This window comes from Dasypus novemcinctus, chromosome 15 (genome assembly GCF_030445035.2).
Source record: "Dasypus novemcinctus isolate mDasNov1 chromosome 15, mDasNov1.1.hap2, whole genome shotgun sequence".
NCBI classification, from domain to species: Eukaryota; Metazoa; Chordata; class Mammalia; order Cingulata; family Dasypodidae; genus Dasypus; species Dasypus novemcinctus.
Genome location: NC_080687.1, coordinates 1,494,745 through 1,510,277, shown reverse-complemented (window position 1 = coordinate 1,510,277; position 15,533 = coordinate 1,494,745). Strand labels below are relative to the sequence as shown.

Genomic DNA, 15,533 nt, shown 5'->3' with positions numbered 1-15,533 from the left:
ACATGGATGCTGGATGCAATCCTCCTGCTTGCAGTTGTAGGCACTCTTGGCTCCCTGGTGTGGTGGTTGACCTTCTGCAACTCCATGTTGGCTGAGTGGGGTAAGTCCAATAAACCAGAGTGTAGAAGCTGAAGTCTGTTGAGGCTCAGGGCCTGGCTATCATATGGTCAATCCAGAGATTCAGATCCTCTGGGTATGTATTAAACCCCAGCACCAACTACAGTTCTGGTAAATGTAACAGGAGAAGCTTGTGAAAAAAGATCACATCTGAGTCCAGCTCCATCACACAGAAACACGAACTCCAAAGTAGGGCCAACTGACATGGCACTGAACTCCATCTGCCATGACCATAGGACCTGTGGGTCTCTGTAGCCCTCAGAAGAACCAATACCTGGGGTTGTATCTACTTTATCTGTCTCTGGGACTCTGCTGAGGTGTGCATAAGGGAGACCCCTCTGATAACCTCCCAGCTCTTTTTTGGAGACTCATAGCCATATAAGCTCATTTGTCCTTTCCATTTCCCCCTTGATTCAGGTCAAAAAGCATTTTTAACTCCTGATATTTTATGTAGACTGAGATATACTGCTGGTCCGAGTTGACCATTTTATTCAAGGTCATTTTCTAGTTACATCATCGGCTGGTACTTGGTAGTAATCCCTCGGTGCCAGGGAGGCTTATCCCCAGGAGTCATGTCCCACGCTGGGGGGAAGGCAACGCATTTACATGCTGAGTTTGGCTTCGAGACTGGCCACATTTGAGCAACATGGAGGCTCTCAGGAGGTAACGCTTAGGCACCCTGCAGCTCTAGGCTTTGTTCTTATTTCAGGTGCACAGGCTCACAAGCATAGTCATTAGTTTCAAGCGCTCATCGTTGGACTTCCATTCTTCTTTGGTCTTTGCCATTGCACTTGGGGGATTGTTGCTGTTCCTTTAGGAAAAAGTTTTATGTTGGATATGTGGGAGTACTGTATATTGTATATATGAATTGCTGTGATCTAAAACTCTTATAAAGATAAGCTTAATAATTAGAAAAAAAGAAAAGAAAAAGATAGGACGTAGACACTGAGGAAAAGACGGAAGTAGTTGCCTTGCCAAGTTGCATACAGGGCAACACTTATTGCAGTGATGGAAGGCAAAACATCAAAAACAAAGCTTTTGCATTTTTAAATTTTTTGATACCTCAATTTATTTTTACCTTAATTTTTCTAAATTAATATGTATTCTATAGCTAACCTTTAAACTAATCACCATATTCCATTTTACTATTTATGGAATCTGGCAACATATTGGGCTTCATTTTTGAAGAAGTTTTGGATCACAGAGAGGTTCAACAATGCAGGGGAGGAATACTGGTGTGGGATGTTATTGCCAGGGGACACGTGGTTGGCAGGGAGTTCTCCAGGGCATATATGCAGGGTACATAAAAATGTTTGGATATTTTCATAGTGGATACAGTTAAAAACAACAACTGAGGGAGTGCTGAGTTCCTAGCCACGGAAGCTCTCACGTCACCGGAGCCTGCTCAGGGTCGGGGGGAGCCCTCCAGCCAGTGCCCACGTGCTGCAGAAAGCAGCCTCCAGGAAGAAGGCTGCCGGGCGGCTCCTTGCTCTCGCCGACCCCTCCCCAGACTCACAGACTTGCCCAGGAGGGGTCGACGGCAGGCCCACGCGGGGGGCTGGCCCGGGAGCCCCTCTGCCCGATGACCATGATGGCAGCCGGGGCTGAGGGCGGGAGCTCAGGGCAGCCTTTGTCTTCCTCAGAGGCCAAGCCGCTGACCCCCCAGGAGCTCCCGCCGGTTTCGTTCAACCCGCACGGGCCCCAGGCTTGATATCTTAAAGGGGCTTTTAAAATTAAAACCCTGTAAGTGAGTTTTTCCTGAATAACTTATTTGAAAAAATGGCCACTATAGATTGAAAGTCCAGAATAACTTACCAGGCTTTGTAAAGAAATAAAGTTTTCTGCCGTGCTTCATACAGAAGCCGCAGAGTCGGTGACTTGCAAACGGCCAGGCCCTGGGTGGCCGCACAGCTCATTCCCACACGTTAAGGAAAAGAACCTCCTGAAACGCTGGCATGTCTGGTGGCTGTGGCACGTCGGGTTTATTTATGAATTCCAAAGAGTGAGGTTACGTTTGTGAACTGGCCTGTTCCTCGGGGTGTGATCCCCTTTGATTGCATCGAATTCAAAGGTTTTACGGGGTTAAGTCAAGATTAGGGCTTTGATTCAGCCATGTCAGTAACTCCGTGTAAGAACCCCCTCGGGGGGCTGTGAAATGGGCACTCGCTCAAGGAGACCCAGTAGAAGGTGCCAGAAGAAAGGGAGCTCCACGGGCGGGCAGAGGAGAGGATGTGGTCATCTCAGTCCTGCCTCGTGCCAGGAGAGGGCTCAGGTGGCCAAGCCTGGGGAGAGCTGAGCCGCCGGCCGAGAGCTGCAGTGAAGAGGCCAGCGCGGAGCAGCCGAGCAGCCGCGGGAGGAAGCCAGCCTCCACCTCCAGCCGGGAACTAAGACGCTGGGCCCCGGGGCCTGGCGAGGAGGAGGCGGGCGGGACCCTCGCAGAGACCGCAGCCGGCTCACTTCAGCACACGGCGGCTGATGTGCTGAGAAGTCAGCCTTGAGCTGGACTCTTCAGGGCCTGGTAGCTGTCAGCTCCTACCCCAGGCAACACCCTTGGTGGAAGCCGGCAGAGCGCTGGTACTCGACTTCGGCACCCTTTGCCTGACTACTATGACGGCTTTCCATGGTTTTTTTCCTTAAGTTTTGTGATCATTTCTATGTTGAAAATTTCTTGGTAAAATCGTATTTCATAACAGTTCGAGTAATTCTTGAACTCCTAGAAACAAACAAGCACACACATTTCTCCAGGTGCCACTTTCCTCTGCTGCCCTTTAAAGCAGAGCCGCTTCGAGCAACAGCCACGGGAGCTGTCCCCGTCCCCCCCAGCCTCCTTAAGCCCTCCCCTCAGGGGTTTGCCCCCATCCCATGGACACAACTTCCCTTTGCTAAATTGGGCGGTGCGTTCTCCATTCTAATCCAAAACAATCCACGGTTCGCTTTTTCTTTTCATTTTTCTTTTTAAAGATTTATTTTGTTTATTCCCCGCCACCCGCCGCCTCACTGTTTGCACTCGCTGTCTGCTCTCTGTGTCTGTTGTTGTGCCCTGTGTCTGCTCGTCTTCTCTTCAGGAGGCACCAGGAACCAAACCTGGGACCTCCCATGTGGGAGGGAGGTCCCCAAAAGCTTGAGCCACCTCCACTCCCTGCTTGTTGTGTCTCTTGTTGTGTTTCTTCGTTGTGTCTCCTCACTGCATCATCTCATTGTGTCAGCTCACCGTCCTCCTCGTCTTCTTTAGAAGGCTCCAGAAACCGAACCCAGGACCTCCCACGTGGTAGGCGGGCACCCAACTGCTTGAGCCCCATCACTCCACTCTTTTTCTTGAAATACATTAGCACTCATTTCCGGCCTGGGTCCTGGACCGTTCTCGTCTCCGCCACCCCACCTGCCTCCGGCCCGGGCGGTGTCGGCCCTGGTTTACTAGAATGTCCCTCTGCAGGTGCCGTGCCGTCCACGGCGTCCTCAGCTGGCGTCCGGCCATCACTTGCTATAAGAACCCGCTCTTCTCAGTCCTCTTACATTCCAGTTGTGGCCTCCAGTTTGCAATGTTTGGGGTTTATTTTCTCAGTTGCTTACACTCTATCGTGGTCAACGCATTTCCAACCTTTCTGGGGATTCGGGGTCTCTGATACCACTCAATACACAACGCGCCCGTCAGAAACCCTGCGGCGCCTGCTCTTCGAGGCCCGAGGTCAGCTGTGCTTTGCGCCGCCCCGCGGGCCTTTCTCCTGGGTGGTGGCGTGGCCCCCTCTCCAGGCTTGGCCGCGGCTCCTGGACCCAAGCGGCCAGTTCTCGCACAGGCCGAAGTGCCATTCTTCAGTTGGACGTCGGGCACGTCGCCCTCCCGGCCACAGCGCTCGCAGCTTCATGGCTGGCCTTCCCAGTGGCGCTGAAGCCCTGTGCTCGCCGACCCTCTCGGCCACCCCTGCCTCTCGCCTCCCTCTGATTGGCCACAGCCCCGCAGGCCCCTGCCTGGAGCTGCCCTGTCCTGAGCTCCTGGCGAGTCCATCCCCGTGGCTCGATGCCCACGGGCGCCTCGTTGCTCCGTCAGTCTTGGCTCTGCGTGGCCCTCCAGCCTCCCCGTGGCTCTCCCAGTAACGCTGACGTCCCAGCCCGTGCCCACCGGCTCTCCCTGCCCGCCTCTGCGCACTGCAGCTCCTCCCGTCCGGTCCTCTGTTTGCGTCCCCCTCCTTCCTGCCCACCTGCCTGCCCGCTGGGTCCCCTCTGACGACCCTGGCCCCCGGTCTGGCACGGAGCCTGGCGCTGGACGGCGGCCCACAGTGTCGGCTAGGGGGCGGCCTGCTGCCAGAGCCCCAGGAGAGCGCAGGGGACACCCAGCAGGGCCTTGGTGCGTTGAACAGCCAGATGCGGGGCGCAGGGAGAGGGGCTGCCGGGGGGCGCCCCGAGGCTGCCGGAGCATCCACCCCACCCCAGGCTGGGCCCTCGCTCAGCTCTGCCCGACCAGAAGTCAGGCCACAGGCGCTGTGGCCGGGAACGTCCATGTGGGGCTCGCCGCCGCAGTGAGCTTTAACCCCCGAAGCAGCGTGCCCGGCTGCTGTGAAAACGATCATGGCGTTTCCCCTGCGTACGTGGGGCTTTGGTGGAGCAGACGCTGAGTCCAGTACCGCGCACCCGTCACCACGTCAGCTGTTGAGCCAAGTGGAGTTAGAGCTTTCTCATTCGTCTTTCTGCAACATCGCGCCATTTCTAGGAAGACGGGCACGTCCGACCGCCCTACGGAAGAGCACCGACGCTGGCGCTGGCCCCTGGCCCCGCGTTACGTGCCGTGTCCTGCTGCTGTCCGGGAAGCAGGAAGCCAGACGTTCCCTCGGAGCCGGTGAGCAGAGCCCTGAAGTCTGAAGGGGCTGCTCTTCCTTAAAGTGCCGAGCGGTGTACTATTACGTTTTAATCGTTAATCACCCCAAAGGAGCGCATCTGGGGCAGAAGGAACAACGGACAGACTGACAACAAGACCGGCGTTTTCATCCCGATGACCAGTGACCGTCCCCGCAGCTCAGTGCCCTCCGCGGCCCTGAGGCCCCCGCTGGTGAAACAGGAGGACGGACGCCTTCCGAGGCCTCGCCACCTCCAGAGACCGCCAGTTCCGCGGGGTCTCGCTCTGCGCAGATGAGGAGCTTGGGTTCGAGGCCCCCGTCCCCCTGCTCATGCCCCGCGCGGCAGTTGGGGTGGCGTCGGCGCCAAGTGCTGTTTATGGGTGTCGAGCCCCGGCCCGGCCGCCGCGTGCGCCACGCCGCCTTCTCCCCTCTCCTTCCTCACACCCGGGTTTTTCTAAAAGGACACGCAGGGGCAAAATCCACCAGGGCGGTTCTGCCCTGCGCAGGACAGTCACGTGGGCGAAAGTCCGAGCGGAGCTAATGGACTGTGGTTGTGTTTTCTCCTAGAACCGACCGTATTCATCCCCCAGGCCACGTTCTCCGTGGAAGAAGATGTCGGCGAGCTGCTCGTGCCCATCAGGAGAACGGGGGACGCCAGCCAGGAGCTGATGGTCATCTGCCACACGCAGCCAGGTAGCCGCCAGCAGGCAGGTGCCCCCGGGGGACCGTGCGTCCTGCCTCCTGAGGGGAGCCCTCTGTCGTTCACGTCCCTGTAGGAAAGAGCAGTCGCGTCGGCAGGGCGGTGGGCGCCAGGCGGCGGCTGCTGACCTCACCAGCAGGCTTGGCTTCCCGGCCACCACGACTGCCCGGCGTGGGGACTGCATCTGACGCCCCATCCCACACGCGCAAGGGGAAGGCGGCGCTTGTTAAAATATATATATACACAAAAGGCAAGCCAGTGGGCGAAAAGAAACATTTCAAACTGACTTAAAACTAGTTTGAAATTCATCTCTGACAAGTTTCAAAATATTTGTTTTACTCATGGGGGGTCAGCATCCTCGGGCAGGTGTTTTCATGTATTTTGATGTTAAAATGAGAACGCAGCGCCCATTCCTGTACTGCCTGTACTGAGCTCCTTCCCGGGACGTAGGCTGATTCCTAAGAACAAAGGAAAAGTCGTCCCTGCCAAGAAGGTTCTCCCTGAGATTTCCAGGAATGCCTAGAGCCTGAGACACGGTGCGGAGTGGGGTGGACACGCAGCCTGGGGGGCCGACGGGCTGCCGGGCGCTGAGGGCGAGGAGGGTGCTGAGGGTGCAGAGGGTGCTGAGGGCTGAGGGCGCTGAGGGCACGGAGGGCACTGAGGACGCTGAGGGCTGAGGGCGCTGAGGGCTGAGGGCTGAGGGCTGAGGGCGCTGAGGGCAGGCGCTGAGGGCTGAGGGCTGAGGGCGCTGAGGGCGCTGAGGGCTGAGGGCTGAGGGCGCTGAGGGCTGAGGGCTGAGGGCGCTGAGGGCTGAGGGCTGAGGGCTGCGGGTGCTGAGAGCGCTGAGGGCGCTGAGGGCTGAGGGCTGAGGGCCGAGGGCGCTGAGGGCTGAGGGCGCTGAGGGCTGAGGGCTGAGGGTGCTGAGAGCGCTGAGGGCTGAGGGCTGAGGGCTGAGGGCGCTGAGGGCAGGCGCTGAGGGCTGAGGGCTGAGGGCGCTGAGGGCTGAGGGCTGAGGGCGCTGAGGGCTGAGGGCTGAGGGCGCTGAGGGCTGAGGGCTGAGGGCGCTGAGGGCGGGCGCTGAGGGCCGAGGGCGCTGAGGGCGGCGCTGAGGGCTGAGGGTGCTGAGGGCGCTGACAGCGCCCACCTGCCCTGCGCCTGGCGTGGACATCCACTGTGCTCTCCGCCCCCAGGCACGGCCACCGGGACCGTCCCCACGTCGGTGCTGTCCTTCTCCGACTTCATCTCCAGGCCCGAGGACGGCAGCAGCGCCGTGCGCTTTGGCAGGGGCATGCGGGAGGCGGCGTGCCGGGTGCTGGTGATCGACGACTCGCTGCACGAGGACGAGGAGGCCTTCCGGGTGCTGCTGAGCGCGCCCATGGGCGGCAGGGTCGGGCCCGCCTTCCCGGGCGCGCGGGTCGCCATCCTCCCCGACAGCGACGACGGTAGGTGCCCGGGCCCCCGCGCTGTCCCCCGGCGCGGCTCGCGGCCCGGCCCGCGTGGACGTGGGGTGAGGGCCTCGCCGGGCTGTGGTGTCCCCTCACTCCCTCGGAGCCCGGTCCCACGTGGACTCGGCCGTTTAAGTTTCGTGAGGAGGAATCGAAGCGATTCTAAGCCCAATCCGTTTCCTTCTTCCTTTCTTTGTGTTGGTTTGCTTTAAAAAGCTTGCATTTTACTACTTTAACTGGGTTTTAAAGCAGTTTTTCAAAGAAACCTGTCAGGCGGGCTGGTTGGTAATTGACCACAACGGCCTAAGCAAGCGGGGGTCAGGTCTAAGCAAGCGGGGGTCAGGTCTAAGCAAGCGGGGGTCAGGTCTAAGCAAGCGGGGGTCAGGTCTAAGCAAGCGGGGGTCCGGTCGGGCAGGCAGCGCCGCCCGGAGGAGCTGGACGCCCAGACCCTCCCCGAGCCAGCCGCCCGGCGCAGCCCCGCCTCCTGGGTGGAGGAGGGCAGGGGTCTTAATTTCCCACCCCAAGAGGCATCCTGCTCTCCCGTGAGGGGAGAGGGCGGCCACCGGAGAGGACCCTGCGCCCGGGTAGTTTCCATTCTCCCTTGAATGTTTTCCTCCTGGTAGAAGAAAGAGGAAGAAACAGGAGGATGCGTTTGGTTCGACACTGGAGGGGGGTCACGGTGCCTTGTTCCCCAAATGGGCTTAAAACGAGGGAGTGGAAAATAACCCGCCGGGGAGCGTGGGAGGCAGCGCCACGACCGCGCCCGGCGGGGGTCCCGCAGCCCCAGGTCCTGGGAGCGCATCACTGGTGCCCGCGGCATGACAGCAGTGCTCGTTTCTTCCCTGAAGACGTTTCTAGGAAGTGACGGCAGCGACGCAGGGTGCCTTTATTCAGAGGGGACTGTGTTCGCCTCCTGGCTGCTCGAGCAGGGACTTGCGGGGTCTGGCTTACGCAGCGGGGTTAGCGCCCACGGCTCGGGGCTGGGAAAAGCCCGAATCACCACCTTTCCTCCCGGATGCTCTGGGTGCGTCAGTGCTCGCCCGGGCCGCCTCTCCTGGCCGTCCCTTCTCTTCCAGGGCCCGCTGACCCTCGCTTCTTGCTCCCCGTGGCTTCCTCTCTTTGTGTGTCTACACTGAATTCTCTTATCCAGGACTCAGTGTAGGATTAAGACCACCGTAACTGCCTCATCGAAAGGGGCTGCTTACGAGGCCCACACACTCGGGAAGGGGTTACGTTGAAGAGCACGGTTTTCTGGGCGCACACAGCGTCAAACCCCCCCAGGAATGGAACTAGTCTTGAGTCGACCTTATACTTAGACACGTCCTACTGAGGAAACTGCTGTGATATTTTAAAAGGTGCCTTATTTTTAGTTTAATAAACAGCTCTACTCTGTATTTAAACGAAGAATAGAAATTTTAGTTTAACTTCAAATAATGTTAGAGAGTCAGGATTCTGAGGATCAGCCAAAGCAGAACTGAGTCCATGTGGCAATCCATGTCCTATTTGGGTATCTACAGGGTGGGAGGGGAGGTAGAGAGAGAAAGAGAGGGAGGGGGGAGACTGGGAGAGAGAGAGGCAGAGAGGGGGGAGAGAGAGGGAGGGGGGAGAGAGAGGGAGGGGGGAGAGAAAGAGAGGGAGAGAGAGGGAGGGAGCGGGAGAGAGGAAAAGAGAGGAGGAGAGGGAGGGAGAGGGGGAGAGAGAGAGATTTAACTTTTTAAGGAGGTGCTAGAGATAGAACCCAGGACCGTACACATGGGAAGCAGGTGCTCAAGCACTGAGCCACATCCACTCCCCAGTGAGAGCTGGGATTTTTTCCATTAGTTTGTTTTGTTGCTTTTAGGAGGTACCAGGGATCGAACGCAGGACCTGACCACTTGAGATATTCCTGCTCCCCGAGGTTTAATTTTAAAACAGCAACCGTGCTTTGTGATTGTTTAGCTTACCTTATTTGGCTGGCAGAAATCTCCCCACGTGGCTTGCGGTGGGAGGCACATGGGGACAAGCCGAGCAGAAAGAACGTGTCTTCCTGGGGCGCCAGCCTTCAGGTGCTGGCACCGAGTCTGCGGGGATGAAGGAGAAGTTGCCACCGCGTTTCAGAGGACGAGCCCGGGGCGCAGAGAGCCGACCCCGCAAAGCGGGCGCGGCAGGCCTTTCTGAGAGGCGTCCGGCCTCTGCGTGCTGGGGCAGGCCGTGCCGTCTGCTGCGGACCTGCGCCTCTCACGCTCGCTCGGGATGGGCACGGGCTGCACGGTTCCTGAGTCCTCACGGGCAAAGGGCATTCGAGCGGGGCAGCCGAAGCTCAGAGCACGCAGGTGCCGGAGCCCGGCTCCCACTCTGGCGTTGCGCTTCAGAGCGCCATGGACACAGTGGGGCCGCAGCTTGTCAGGAAGGCGTAGATGTAGAACGTTCTGTATTTCTCGTGCAGTGATCCGACGGTGACTTCCTGTACATTATGTTCCTGTAGCTGAGTTTATCGTTTTAGGCACCCAGATCAGGTTGTCAGCGTTTGTTGGTGCACGAGAAAGTCACCATTATTCTGAGCTGAGCTTAAGCCAAATACCTGCCTAGAAAGGACCTCCGGTTAATGGCAGGTGGTCTGGGCTGCTCGCATCTCGGCTTCTAATTTCAGGTGTTCTCTTGGGCTCCTCCTTCTATTCCTCAGCCCTGATTCTCTCAATCAGAAGTCCTGCTCTCACTTCACCCACTGTCCTTTCCCCCTCGTCCAGCACTGCTGGGCACAGGCAGAGCCCCTCCTCTCCTGTGTTCTCAGCACCTGGCACAGCAGAGCCCCTCCTCTCCGTGTCCTGGCACCTGGCACAGCAGAGCCCCTCTCTCCGTGGAGGTGGTGGGGTCCTCAGATGCCTGGCGTCCTGGCCTGGCCTCCTTCCCATCCAGACCTCTGTGCCCGTTGTCACTGGTCCCTAAGCTCATACCAGGGGACTCCTCAGCACAAAACCTTTCACAGCAAAACTTCTCCATAAGAGGGCAGGGGTCTCCCCTGCCCTGGTCGAGAGCCAGTCACGCATGAGAGAAGAGTAAGGCAGAGGCCCTTGTCTGCTGGGCAGTGTGAGGGCTGAGGCTCCAGGAGGACTCAGGCCGTTTGTTAGTTAAGGTTTATTAACGCCCGTCGACAAATCTTGTAATCGTCTCAAATATATTTAGGTCTTTACAATGGCCGGTCCAATCACAGGAGAGGGAAAGGGAAAAAAAGCTGCGAGGAGAGTTGCAGAGGGAGGGGCAGCTACACTAGGGCACAAGAGAGGGGTCAGGTCCTCTGAGGGGCGGGCAGGAGGGCCCAAGACACTGGTCCTGTCCAGGGCGGAAAGGAAGAGAGCAGCGCGGAGCAGGCGGCCCGAGGCCAGGCATGGAGGAAGCCCTCCTGCCGCTTCCTGCGCCCTGCGCAGTCCTGTGAGTCCTGACCAGCAGAACCAGCCCCTGAAGCCCTCTGCGTGCTGTCAGGTCTGCTCGCTAGGCTCTGAGAGCCCCGTGACCCACCCGAGGGGGCTGTGCCCTGGGCCAGGCTGCAGCCGCCGCCACCGCCTTCCCACCCTAAGGCCAAGGCGGCCGTCACCCCGGGTGGTGCCAGGTCAGTAAGGGAGGGCACTGCGCTCGCCGTCCTTACCCGAGCCCCTGGCTGCCAGGCCGCGCGCCGCCGCTCCCCGCCCCTGCGGCTGCTCGCTCTACTGGCCTGAGCCCCCGTCCTCGGATGTGCAGGCGAGGTCGTCCCTTGAACCCCACGGCACGCAGTGCTTTATTCTTCACTCCAGCCACAGTGTCGGGGTGCAGGAGGAAAACGGGCGGGGCCTTGGGGACAGTTCTGGCTCTTTCATGTGTGAACTCTTGCTCCAGAGCAGCTTAGGCAAGTCTTTGTTGTTGTTGTTGTTTTGTTTTCCTATTTATTTTAGTCTTTTTAAAAAAAGATATATAAATCACACAAAACGTTAGTTTAAAAAACCTAAGAGGTTCCCATATACCCCACTCCCCACCCGCACGCCGCTCCTCCCACATCACCATGCCCTTCCTCCAGCGGCACCTTCACGGCGTTTGGTGATACGCCCTGGAGCACTGCTGCACGGCAGGGACCATCGAATACCCTGCAGTTCACACTCTCCCCCGGTCCATTCAGTGGGTGATGGCAGGATATATGATGTCCTGCATCTGTCCCTGCAATACCATTCAGGACAACTCCAAGTCCCCAAATGCGCCCACGTCACATCTCTTCTTCCCTCTCCCTGTCCCCAGCAACTCCCGTGGCCACTGTCTCCACATCAGTGCTACACCTTCTTCCATTGCTAGACTCACAACAGTTCTATAGCAGAGAACCAGCAAGTCCACTCCAGTCCATATTATATTCCTCCATTCTGTGGATTGGGATGGCGATGTCCACTGCACCTCTAAATCAAGAGGGGGCTTAGGTTCTGCATGGATAATGGATGGGATTCTCCTGCTGGTAGTTGTAGACACTCTCGGTTCCCTGCTGTGGTGGTTGACCATCTTCATCTCCCTGTTAGCTGTCCTGGGTAAGTCCAACAAACTGGAGAGTAGTTGTTTCAACTCTGCTGAGGCTCAGGGCCCAGCTGGCACATGGACAGTAAAGAGATTCAAATCTCCTGAGCATACAACAACCCCAGCAACCAGTCACAGGTTCAGTAAAAGGGACAGAAGAGGCATGTGTAGAGAGGGCACATCTGAGTCCAACTCCATCACACTCAGGAGCACAAATCCAGAGCCATCTGCCATGACCGTAGGACCTGGGTGTCTCCGTAGCCCTCAGGAGCACCAGTACCTGGAGTAGTATCTACTTTGGCTATCTCTGGGATCCTGCTGAGATGTGCATGAGTGCGACCCCTCTAATGACCTCCTGACTCATTTTGAAGTCTCTCAGCCATATAAACTCGTTTGTCTTTACCATTTCCCCCTTTTATGCAAGGTCTTTTTCTAGTTGCATCACCAGCTGGTAATGGTAGTAATCCCTTGGCACCAGGGTCAGCGAGTCTTTTGAATGCTGTTGAGCAGTGATGATGATGCAGAAGATCAAATGCAACCAATAACATAGACCAAAGCCACATTTCCTAATGATGTCATTACTCAGGAGATGCCACCTTCTCTTTCTTGATAATAGAAACCCAGTGACAAATAATAGATACTAGAAATCCCGACGTAGGGATTCTTAAACCACCTGTATGACTTACACAACCTGTACTGTTATTTGTTTAATACATTCCTTTATATTGACTCAGTTTTTAAAAAACTACCTGTATTAGCTGTATTCTCATTTTTTCATTGTTTATTTGTTTTTTCTACTGCAACGTAAAATAAATGCTTATGTATTAAAATGTAGATGCCATTCTAACATAGCATCTAAAAATAACTTGGTGTGTTTGCACTACCCTTTGAGGTCTATGACTTGTAGTGAATCGTAAATATCTAAACACAGTCACTGCATCAGCGCCAGTCAAGTGTAGGCACCAGCATGTCCTCGTCCCCTTCGGGAGAATCGCTTCCCTGGGGACTGAGAGTGACTAGGGCGCTGGACTTGATCTTCTTGACTTGCCCAGGATGCTGCCAGGCCTGTGCCACCTGCGAGGTGGCTGGAGCAGAAGCCACGGCCCAGGAGGTCAGTGCTGGATTCCAGCCCTCACTGTCAGCAACGTGTTTAGCAACAAAGTGGATCATAAAGATGACACCAGCCGAAATCCTTGCAACAGTTCCAGGGGCTTCCTTCAGTGCCTCCAACTATTAAATCCTTTAGGGCCATTTTCAACTTTAAGACTCAGTTCTTTTCATAAAAATTAAAATACGATTTTATTAAAATCCATTTATTCGCTATTAGCAGGCTATTTTAAAATCTCTATCTTGTAGGTTACTCTTATGCCATAGTAAAGGCACTGCTTAGTTACCCATATAAAAGTGTGGTTCTAGAAAAAAGATCTAAAATGTATTTGACCAAATGTGGCTTTTCCAGGTTCTTAGAACCTTTAAAAAAAAAGAAAGGAAAAGAAAGAAAGGCAAAGTTGCAGGGACCTGTTTAGTGCTTTATGTTAAAAAAAATACGCAGTCTTCTTCCGCCTGTGCCAGCGTGGGTCCTCTCCTTTCTTTGCACTCACCACTTCCCGAGGAGGGTACGGAGGACTGGCCAGGTGTGACCAGAGCTGCAGGGTATCTCGTGTGTTGACTCTTGCCCTTCCTCCCAGAGCTCTGGGTTTCTGAAGCGTAAGGCCCTACTTCCTGAGAACAGCGCTCTTGGTCTCCCCGTGGCCTCCCCGCAGCGGCGTACCCGGCACCGGCTGAAGCTGACGGAGCTGGACCAGGTCGGGCTCCACCGCTGAGACGCCGCGACCTCGGGCCAGTCATGATGCTCTACGCCTCACACTCTCCAGATTCTAAAACAAGAACAACAGGAACTTCAAATGCGTGTGCTGGGAGTTAAATGAGAAAGGCCAATAAAGCACTTAAAAGCCAACACCTGGTCAGGGGGTGCTTACAGACCCTGGGTGCGTGGGAGGAACAAAGCGCTCACGGCTTCAGCACCCAGCACGGTGGAAGAGTGGCTCCACGTCCCAGCCCCGAGGGCAGCCTTCCTTAGCGTCTCCTTCTGTAAATGAGGATGCTCGTTTCATATACAGAGATGTGTGATTTTAGGACTTGACCCCTCTGTGCTGCCATGTCCATCACAGAAGGAGCCGCAATGAAAACAGCGCAGCTGGCACGAGGCGTGGTCTGGGCAGTGTGCCGGTTCGTGGAGAGAAGAAGGCTTCAGCTTCAAGCTTCTTTCAGGCCCGACACACACTTGGCTAGCAAGGGTTTGCATGAATCCTCGACACCGCACTGTGAAGTAGGGGTAGCTGTCACCTCCACTTCCACTTCACAAAGGGAAAACTGAGACTGAGGAATGCTGAGAAAAGTGTTCAAGGATGCAGCTGTAAAGTGTCAGCTCTGCGCGCCAATTTAGGCCTATTCGACTCGACATTCAGTGTGCTTCTCCTCTTTGCATGAAGGGGGTTAAAGGCTAAGTAATACCTGATTTACCTCTTGAACGTTCTGGACACACCTGAAGGGAAAAATTCTTCATGAGATCTAGAAAAGAGTGATCCGAGTCAGGGCCAGCCTCGGTCAGAGGGGCCTGGCTTCCGAGATGGAGCAAGCACAGTCTGGGCGCACCTGCCCAAGGCCCTGCGCGTGCCGTCCCCTCCCTGGTGATGCCGGCAGGTGAGGGACCACATGCCTGGCTAAGCAGCGCCCTTTGTAACTGCATAACTCCCCACAGTTTGGGTTTTTCCAAGTGGGTGAATTCTCCAGTGAGGTCACTCCTGAGTGAAATTAGAAGGTGCAGTTTCCAGCCCTGCCCAGGGGCGGGGCAAGCTCCAGACCACGCCGACCTCTCCAGGTGTGTGGCCTGTCAGCGCGGCCAGGTGCTCACCTGTCCAGATGCTCACCTCTCCAGGGGCGGGTGTGTGGCCTGTCAGCGCGGCCAGAGCACCGCCGCTTCAGTGCTGGAGAGCAGGGCAGGGGCCCACGAGGCACGGGCAGTGCCCGAACGGCTGCGACCCTGGGAAACACCTCGTGTTCGTCGTGTCCGCAGAGGCGGCCAGCGGGCACCGGGGAGCCAGCGTGCCTCCACCTGCGTCGTGGGCCCCGGGTGGGCGCAGGTCACGCGATGTGCCTCCTTGGAAAGGCCCCAGGCCTCGCGGACACGGCTCCCTGGTCTGGGCTGGTCTTGGAGTTAATTAAGGAGCCACTCGGGCCCAGCAGCCCGCAGGTTCTTGCTGAGGGGTGGGCTCTCTGGACGCCCTGGGAAGCACCCGGCTGGTTTAAAACGCTCCCTCCTGGAGGTCTGCGGAGGCCGGTGCTCTCCTAGGCGCTGGGTCCCACCGCTGGGCTCGCACCGCCTGCCTGCAGCCGCTCCACCGCCGCGTGGCCCGCTCTGTCTGTGCGTCCACTCCTGCAAGGCCCACCCTAAATCCAGGGCGACGTCACCCCCCATCCTTAGCTCACCACAGCTGCCAAGACCCTTGCTCCCAAAGGCCTCTGGCTGTGGATTTGGGGGGACGCTATTTAACCTACTACACCCGCAGTGCAAAATGAGCTGGAAATTTTAATTTTGCTCACTCCTGTTTTAAATGTACATTTAAAACAAATCTAATATTGAGAAACTAGATAATAGACTTACTGAATTCTTGTTTCTAAATCTGGCAATAGACTATACAATCATTTAAATTTTGTTATAAAATTTATAACAATAATTAGTTATTAATTTAATATCAGGAGAAACAATTAGGCAGTAAAGGTAAAAGAGAGAAAGCAAGTAATTTAATAAGACATGTACTTATTATTCTACCAGCCATGTCACCTGTTGGTTTTGTTGCATGATTGCCATCATTTACTGTATTTGAAGATGATGTTTTAATATACCCACACTTGGAGAGGTGAATATTCTATTTC

At 56.2% G+C, this 15,533-nt stretch overlaps 1 protein-coding gene across 1 annotated transcript in view; it reads left to right on the top strand.

Annotated features, from left to right (window-relative positions):
• FREM2 (FRAS1 related extracellular matrix 2) overlaps window positions 1-15,533 on the top strand; it is a 158,850-nt gene that overhangs the window by 87,482 nt on the left and 55,835 nt on the right. Inside the window, 2 exon segments of the mRNA XM_058276918.1 lie at window positions 5,514-5,639; window positions 6,837-7,088. Of these exon segments, the coding sequence (XP_058132901.1) occupies window positions 5,514-5,639; window positions 6,837-7,088 (378 nt within the window).